Raw genomic sequence first — 9353 nt, 5'->3', positions numbered from 1 at the left:
CAACCGTAACACATCCTCACGTGGCTGTTACCTCTGGCTAGAACAGGAAGCTCGCAAACTATTATGGCTGAAGAACTAAACGAAGAGGTTTTAGACAGCCTTTCAGAAATCGAAAAACTTTATACGGTATTTGATGGAGCGTCACAAGAAGATGTGGCATATGCGAAAGTTTTCTGGAACTCCCTTTCCCTACAACCTCCAATAGAGTCTCGTCTCGTTTCTGCTGACATCAGGCAGCGGTTAAAAGTTGCGAAGACCTCGCACTGTAAGTGTGACGTTTATTTGGTCATTCAAAGTATTTTGTACATGCAAATTGTCTTAAAGTGCGTTGCAAACGTGTATGAATGAGCTGTGAAACGCTTAAACACCTTTAATGTTGTGCTTTACAGTACTTTTTCTAATTGCACCATTAGAGAAAATTCTGTTTATGCGCTTAAAAGTAGCCTATGTCGTGTAAAATATAAATTGTAGTCTCTAAATACTGTTCCAAAATTGTGGTGGCGCGTGAAAATGATTACAATAAAATAAGGTAAAGAAGAATCTTCTCTTGTTTTATTTTTAGCCACAAATGCTGCCGCAAAGCAAGCGTCATGGTCAAGTAAGTAGTAACTTAGGTTAGGCTATATTGATTGTATGAGTGTATTGTATTATTATTAAATGTAATCTCCTTTGGCCTGTTTGTTTTCTTGGTAGAGAGGGATGATGAAATCCAGCAGGATGTTTATTTGAAGCAAAAACAAGAGGAGATACAGAAATACATGGACATGGTGAGGTCTCAGTGGCACTGCATGTTAACAAACCAGCTTCATTAAACTGTTTTGAATACTTAAGAAAATGCTGTTTTATTCTGCTGAATTCTACCAAACAAACCTTTTTAGCCTCAGCAGAAATACTCAGTCTATAAAGTATTCAGTTTTTATCAGCAGGTAGGTTTACATGGATACACAACAATAGGCCTATATATATAATTATATTGCATACTGTGTCTATGATTGGATCATTATTGCAGTGATTATTATGTTTCCAACATGTTATATGTTTGGCAACTGTTCTTCTAACCCTAATTGATGATGTGTGTAGCTTTTCATTTCTTAAACAACCATGTAGAAAGACACATCATGGCCATATTCCAAGATGACAATAGCCACGTTTCCACCGAAATGACCTGGAACAATTTGTCCCAGGAAGGAACTTTTTTCCCCCAGACCTGTAGCTGTCTGTGTTTTCATCACGGTCTAAAGCAATGTTTCCCAACCTTGAGGCTCACCAACACTACACATTCCAACTCTTCCTAATCAATCACACCTGAATCAACTCATCAGCTCGTTAGTAGAGACTCCAAGACCAGAAATGTATGGGTCAGATAAGGGTGCACTGTTGGTGTGCCTCTAGGAGCAGGGTCAGGAAACACTGGTCTAAAGTACCGTGAAAATTAGGCAAATTAGTCCGGTGACGTTAGACTGCACACGACTTTCCAGTTCCCGCTGAATTTCGTCCTCCGCATATAAGCTTAATAAAGCCCGAACCTCTTCATTGGTCTTCATTTTTAAACTCCATTGTTGATTCGAATTGCAAACAACTCTTACTGCACGCACCGCAACAGACTTTTATAAATGGTGGTTGAAATAAAATGCTGTGTGGAGTCAACCAATAAAATTGCTGTGTGACCTCAACCAATCAGCATGTTGGGCCTCCAAGTCCCACCAACGAAAGTTCCTGGACTTTGAAAAAGTTCTACCTTACGAGCAGGGACTTTCTGAGCTGAACATTTTTACCCGGAACTTCATTTAGAGCCTGGTCCCTGCGGTAGAAACACACAGAGTACCACCCCAAAGTCCCTACTAGTTCCTGGTTTGCAGTGGAAACGCGGCTCAAATTGTGAAAGAATGGTTGGGAGCGACTATGAAAAATCATTTTCACACATGAATGGGCTCCTCTGAGTCCAGACCTTAAATTCATTGAAAGTCTTTAGGATGTGCTGGAGTAGACTTTACAGAGTGCTGGACTCTTGCATTGTCAATACAGGATCTTGACCAAGACTTGATGCACCTCTTGATGGAAATAAATGTTGAGATGTTATTTCTATTCAAAAGGTGCATCAATCTTGGTCAAGATCTTGTATTGATAATGCAAGAGTCAAGCACTCTGTAAAGTCAACTCTAGTGTCTTCCTTCCTACATGGTTCTGGTTGTTTAAAAAATGAAAAGCGACACACAATTACGGTTAGAAGAACTTTTGTCAAACATATAACATGCTAAAAACATAAAAATTAACTGCAATAATGATGATCCAATTCATTCATTCCTAAGACTCTTAAGAATTTGCCAATTTAAATCCAAACAACTTGTTTTGGCCGGGCAGTGTAAGGGATAATGTACATTCAGCCGGTTGTTCTCTGAGAATAACCCCCGACAGGGTGATGAGGACCCCGACACGAAGCGGAGGGGTCTTAATTAGCCTGAAAACGTTCCTAGCGCTGCTAACTTCAGTAACCTGGATGAGCCTGCGTTCCCACATGACTTTTATGAAGTGTTTCTAGGGTAAAAAACAAATGAATTCGCCAATATTAAAACGGAAAAAACGGATTTTGCAAAAATTAAAATGGAAAAAACGGAATTTGGGAAACATTAAAACGGAATTTGGAAAAAAATAAAACGGATTTTATAGGCCTCTAGGTTTCACATTCGCTCTACATAGAGTGTTTGATACACAGTTGCTTACTCTTATGACACATATCAAGTATTCCTAATATGTTGGATCTTTTATTTAAACTCCTACATTTACTTGTTGAGATATGCCTTCACAAGCACCCTTAAGAGCTGCGATTGTGATGTTTATGGTCTGTTATGATAAGTTTGATATGATTTATTTTTGTTCAATTTTTTACATTACAAAAACAGGGGTGTGTAGGTTTCAACAGGGGTGTGTATGCTTTTTATATCCACTGCATGTGGCATACTTCAGTTTTTTGAAAATACGTGGACTAGATGCCCCGAGTTTGTCTTGATGCTCCCTTTGCTGTGATCTTTAACAGTGGATTGCTGCATGGCAGTTATAGATCTCTGGTGAAAGATGATTTGAGATCAGCAGTTTTTCTAAGTGTGGATCTGGCAGGCTGGATTCGCTAGTAGTGCTCAGCACACCGCATTAGCACAATGAGTAGCCTATATCTGAGGAGCATCACAGATTATTTAAGATAACAACATTAAATAGAACTGGTATAAAGTAGATATTTTAATGGTGCTACAGCAAGCACCACTATAACTATTATTGATACTTTGATTCAATTTGAACACACCTGGGCCCTAACCCTAAATTTTGATGTGTACAGTAATGCATCCTTGCATCATTTATGCTGTTGAAGCACCTGATATGTTGTGCTTCATATTACCAGGCAGTTTCTATGCTGATTGATTGTCCACTTTCAGTGCTTTCAAACAGAGGTATCCAATAAATTTGCAGATTTAATTTAAAGGTTTCCATCGCTGTCTGACTCGTGTAAATTTTCTCGCAGAGGAGTCAGTTGTAATGCTATCTAGCTGGCAGAATCCTTAAGAGCCTGCTTAGATGCTCTTAAGCCCTACATTTGTGCAGTGATGAATCTCTACATAGCTTCTTTCTCTCCCAACACCACATCTACTAATCGGATTAGCAGGAAATCATTGGTCTTGCGGATCAATTCATCTGTGTACAAGAATAAGGAAGTATTGATTTGTCCCTTTTAGGCAGCACTGCTGGGACAAGAAACTTGTTGTTTTGCTTTACAGACAAAAAAACGCACTTGCCACAGAACCTGATGAGCATTAAGGTTTTTTAATTCTGTGGTCATATTATGCGGTTATGCAAAATGTCCAAATATGAGTTTCATTCATAGACGTAGATCATTACAATTTCACAAAGCTGACATTAGAAAAGAAACATTTTCAGTTCTTTAAGTTGTATGTCCGTGAATTATGTTTTATCATCACAATTTTAAGAGTAAACTGTACATATAGTCGGGTCCAATTATTTTTCGTTCTTTTTTAATAATTGTTTTTCATTGCAAATTATAGTATCAGTATAACAAAGTTGAATTGAAACATGAATGCAGAGAGTCTTCATTTTTAATATGTCCCCCCTTGATGAAAGCAGCACTAAAGCTGCGTGAACCAACACAATCTCATGGCAATTCGTACATAAAAACACTTTTATGTTTTGCCAAACTGGTGGCTAATTCATATGAATTCATACAATCTCTCTCATACATATTCGTATGATCTGCTTAAATGTCAGGGTAGATCTTAATGCTTACTTTTGGTCTAAAAATAATAAGTTTTCCAATGATTCACATCACAAAATTTTTTACGAAATTGCCAACTCGCAAAATAGTTAGATCAAGTTTACATTTACTCCACAAGTTTGCTTAAAACCTGATGATCATGTTTTCTAGCATGATCTTAAGTGTGACTGTCTGTATAATGGAATCATTTTTACCATCTCTACCATGTGCTGTTTACTCTAGCCTTCCATATTCTATATAAACGGGTGTTTAATGTATTCTTCACAATTTGGTCCGTCATTCATCTCCTTGCATCCGAAGATAGCATGTCGAGCAGTTCAGTGGGCAGTACCCTCTCTGTAATGTCTGTATTCTTGCTGTGAGTAATCAACCTGGAATCTCCAAGATGGATGGCCCTCTGGAGGATAGATCCATTTTATGAGATTACTCTTAGCAAATTAACCTCATTCCCATCCCTCATCAGAGGATTATACATGGGAGGTTTTCATAAAATCTTTCTCTGCCCTGTAAAAGAAGCATTTGAGGCTGAATTAAAAAAATTTAAAGTAATTTATATAATATATTTATATATATATATATATATATATATATATATATGTCATCATGTTGATTGCAGTGTTTACTTCAACGTGGAAGATCAAGTTTTAGCAGATTGCAATATGACAGATGTTTACATTGGGTGATTATAATCAACAAAGACATTACATTACATTACTATAACTGATTAACCTGCCATAAAGTGACATTGGCTTGAAAAATAGTTACAATCTACAAGCATGTAATGGATTTAATGAAATGACATTAAGGGCAGCCAGAAACAATGGGCGTTAAATCAAAATTATGAGGCTTGTTTAGTAAGTGCAGCTGTCGGCTGGAATATACTTCAGCAGTGCTGTTATACTCAACACAATTATATGTATCATGGTGAACCATCTTTTACAGTTTGGCATCAATGTAGGTGTTGATAAATAACTTCAGTAACTATTATGCAATGTAAACTGGAAGCTTCTTCTGCCATCAAGATAAATAAATTCCTTGTGTTTGTAAACATGCTTAGCAATAAATCGGATTCTGATTCATATTTCGTATTTGCGTTAGGCCAAGAAACGTGACCAGATTATTGCCCTTCTGAAAAAGCAGAGGGATGAGCGAATTAAGGTAAGAATAATAAAGTACTCGGCCCATTAGGTTAAAACATCCGCTCAGGTCTCTCAGTTCAGTTTGGATCAGCCTTAACCTCATCTCGGGTCTTCTGATAACACAGCCGTTGCATATTTGGATGCTGCAGGACAGGGTTCCTCAGACAGCCAAGTGTTTTATTTCTCTCCCATTCATTAGAGTGCTCTCTCTCCCTTCCTCAGCACTTTTTCCCTAGAGCCTCAGCATTTCTTAGGGCATCCTCCCCTATAGAGGAAAGTAAAGGAGGAGGTGGGTTTCCTCAAGACTTTGATGTCTCTCTCGGGAGCAGCCAGATGATTATGGGGTAGTGGTGCTTTATCCAGCCCCTGCTGAGTACCATACGAGCCTAGTTTGCTTGAAATGAAGTCATTTTTTCTTTAGAAAGGCCATAGTGTATGTATGCATGCATGTATGTACAGGGGTTGGACAATGAAACTGAAACAATGGGCAATAGTTTTGGAGGTTTCCTGTCTATATATGCGGATCATATTCCACACAACATAATGGGACACATACAGTATCAGAGTTTAAAAGAATACAAATTGTTGGTGCTTGTCTCACTGGCTCATCTGTGACCAGAGGGCGTTTTACAGAAAGATCCTAACTTTAGAATCCTATCTTATCTGTTTGGTAACCATGACAATTTCAGTTAGGACAAAAGCTATTACAAAATGACATTTCTTAAATGCATAATCTTATCTTAACTACAAATAGGAAAAGGGTATTACAGAAGCATCCTAACTCCACAAAAAAAACTAAAAACTGTCTTAACTTTAGGACAACCCCAATAGTGTCCTAACTTCAAAGGCTTTATTTGAAAGCCTGTAAAAATCGCACAATAATAGCCCTGTCTGAGAATGGCGTCACATTTATTAATGATACAAGATGAAGAACAGCGATGTTTGATGGTGAAAAGACTTTATGAACACCCAAATGATGTGCTGCATTTTGACGAAAAAACTCTGACAAATAATTACAGACTCCTATGACATAAAGGATTAGGCTTTGCCTTTTCTACCAAACTTATCAAAACTTCACTTAATGAACAGCACCACTTATTTTGTTTCTCTATTCTCCAGTTTTTCCATTTTACTTCATAGCAGCACTTTGCTTGTCATTGCTTGCTTGGTAACAGACCTGAGAGTTGATTACTGAACTCGATGGAGGGGTTTAAGATTTCCTAACTACAGATAAGATGAGATTTTGTAAGATGAATCCTAAATCAACTTAAGATTTGCGTCTGTTATACAAATCTGTGAAAAATCCTAAATTAACTTGTCAGATCTTAACTTAAGAATTATGATAGAACGTTTCTGTAATACGCCCCCTGGACAGCAAGTGTTTGTGGTGTATGGAGAGCTATGGTATCCAGGGTAATGTTGGCATAGCACCACGTAGAATGAACCACATCCAACAGGAGTAACTGTCAATGCAAGAGGAAGCTGTCACTATTGCTGCTGAATTAAATGCACACCTTGTCTCTCCTATTTCCACCAAAACTGTTTGTCGGGAGCTCCACGGAGTCAGTATTCATGGTCAGGCTGCTATAGCCAATTTTGGTAACTCGTGCCAATTCCAAATGTTGCTTTCATTGGTGCCAACAGTGCAAATCTTGAGCTATAAACAATGTGGAACATGTTCTCTAATGAGTCTGCATTCACTGTCTTTCCCACATCTGTGCGAGTTAGAGTGTGTAGAAGCCCCAAATAGGCTTAACACCTGGACTGGTGCGTGCCCATAGTGAAGTATAGCTGACCTTTTTTATTGACATAGTGGATCAGTGATGTTTTGGGCTGCAATGTCATGTCACTACTGTGCTTGATGGGCGCATCAATTCCAAGGACTACCGAACCATTCTGGAGGACCATGTGCACCTAATGGTTTAAAAGTGTAGGCTATTCTGAAGAGGGTGCCATGAATCCGCATGATACTGCACCAATACACAGCAAGACATGTGACAGAATGGTTTGATGAACATGGAAGGGAAGTTGAAAATCTCCCATGACCTGCACTGTCACCAATTTTGAGTATTTTGGAGGAGCAACTCAGAAAACGTTTTCCCCACCAGTATAAATGAACTGGCCACTGTTCTGGAAGAAGAATGGCTCGATATCCCTCTGTCCACTGTGAAGGACTTGTATTTGTCATTTCCAAGACAAGTTGATGCTGTATTGGCTGCAAAAGGAGGCCCTACACCATACTAATAAATTATTGTGGTCTAAAACCAGGTGTTTCAGTTTCATTGTTCAATCCCTGTATGTATTAACTTTAAGTAAACTTGAAAACTGTACATTTTACAGCCAAAACTGAGATGGATAACAACATATCCCAGCCCCCCAAAATGATTAAACAATACTACCAGTACTGTTCAAAAGTTTGGGGGGTGTGTGTGTGTGTGTGTGTGTGTGTGTGTGTGTGTGTGTGTGTGTGTGTGTGTGTGTGTGTGTGTGTGTGTGTGTGTGTGTGTGTGTGTGTGTGTGTGTGTGTGTGTGTGTGTGTGTGTGTGTGTGTGTGTGTGTGTGTGTGTGTGTGTGTGTGTCATCTTGTATTTAATATCATGCAGAATTAATATGTATATTCAACAGAAGGAGATGATTTCCTACCAACACAAACCAAGAAAAGGCAACCCAGCAGTAAAAAGGTACAAACCTCTACAAAATGCTATTTATTTTTCTCTGTCAGAGATTAACATACTGTACCTGATTATAATTTCATCTAGCAAATTATTTTTCACTGCAACTTAGGGATACTAGCGCAATAAACTTTTTATAATTAAAGGTGATTGTGCAGTGCAGTGTATTACTGCATTCAATAAGGTAATAGTAATTGTGTGTTTAATAGTAATTTACTGCTGCGGACAGCATAAATCACATCCAATTATAAAAGGGAAAAACACATAGGGCCTCACCCCCAAGTATTATTTAAACATGTAAACAGGTAAGGGGGGTAGTATTTCTACGAGAGAGAGAGAGGGAAAATAACTGACCGTTTCTAACATTTTCATTATTATATAGATTCTTAGCCTACTAAAATTGATCTCCAGACCGAGTGATGAAGGGTTATTGGAAAACCAACTTAAGCTTATTGAGGCTTAGTTATTGATCTGAAATCTGTCTGATCTTTTCTGCTCTGCTCTGTACAGACATCTCAAACCAGCATTGATTGCCTGCCCTATTATCCAAAACAATTCCCTTTCTGATAAATGCATCATTGCAAAATCCTTTGCTTAATGTCATGTAGAAGACTTTAATTACCCTGTGCAGCAGATTGGTTTCTAGCAACATTAAGTTAAATGTGCAAGCATGACACATATTATGATAATGCTGAGATTAACTTGTTTGCTGCATCTAAATACAATGCATAACAGAAAATGCATTAAGTATTTTGTATAAAATAATGTTTTATATAGTTACACTTTATTTCAATGTGTCATTGTTACAGTGTAATTATACATTTAACTACTGAGTATGTAAATAACAACATGTAGCCTACTATAGGGTTAGGAATAGGATTAGTTGCATGTAATGCGTGCTATGTAATTTACTGTTATTACTATAGTAAATGTAACGTGTAACAAGGGCACTGTAAAATAAAGTGTTACCTAAACCAATTTCAATTTAGAAAACCTTGAAATCATTTGTGTTTTTTATTAGATTGGCTCCAGAGACAGTTTCAGCTGTGGATGAGGACCAGAAAGAAGTTCTGAAGCTCCAGTAAACATATTGATGAAATTAAAGACTAGTCCATGAAGAGCATGTCTTTTTACCATAGTAGACAAATGTTCAAGAAGTTTAGGCTAGCCTACTTGTACCTATGAGCGTAGGGCTATGTGCAGGCTACATCATAAAAAAATGTGTTTTTGTTTTTTTAACACTTTATATCTGAAGATCATTAG

At 37.8% G+C, this 9353-nt stretch overlaps 1 protein-coding gene across 2 annotated transcripts; it reads left to right on the top strand.

Annotated features, from left to right (window-relative positions):
• hoatz (HOATZ cilia and flagella associated protein) lies at positions 1-9303 on the top strand. 2 transcript variants are annotated; one of them, XM_077206492.1, is made up of 7 exons: positions 1-265; positions 563-598; positions 694-767; positions 888-926; positions 5378-5437; positions 8044-8099; positions 9112-9303. In XM_077206492.1, the coding sequence occupies exons 1-7, from the start codon at positions 64-66 to the stop codon at positions 9173-9175; spliced, it is 531 nt and encodes a 176-aa protein (XP_077062607.1). In that variant the 5' UTR covers positions 1-63; the 3' UTR covers positions 9176-9303. The 2 variants fall into 2 exon arrangements, with proteins under 2 accessions (XP_077062607.1, XP_077062608.1); XM_077206493.1 differs by lacking the exon at positions 888-926.
• The last annotated feature ends 50 nt before the right edge of the window (positions 9304-9353 follow it).

This window comes from Siphateles boraxobius, unplaced genomic scaffold, assembly GCF_051911475.1.
Source record: "Siphateles boraxobius isolate OS27281-9 unplaced genomic scaffold, OSU_SipBor_1 56, whole genome shotgun sequence".
Classification (NCBI taxonomy): Eukaryota; Metazoa; Chordata; class Actinopteri; order Cypriniformes; family Leuciscidae; genus Siphateles; species Siphateles boraxobius.
This window is presented reverse-complemented; position numbering and strand designations above follow the sequence as displayed.

Excerpts from the sequence above, each read along its gene's own strand:
- hoatz (XM_077206492.1), top strand. The coding sequence starts at position 64 with ATGGCTGAAGAACTAAACGAAGAGGTTTTAGACAGCCTTTCAGAAATC. Across the intron at positions 599-693 it reads AAAGCAAGCGTCATGGTCAA|AGAGGGATGATGAAATCCAG; the intron begins GTAAGTAGTAAC and ends TTTTCTTGGTAG. Across the intron at positions 8,100-9,111 it reads GGCAACCCAGCAGTAAAAAG|ATTGGCTCCAGAGACAGTTT; the intron begins GTACAAACCTCT and ends GTTTTTTATTAG.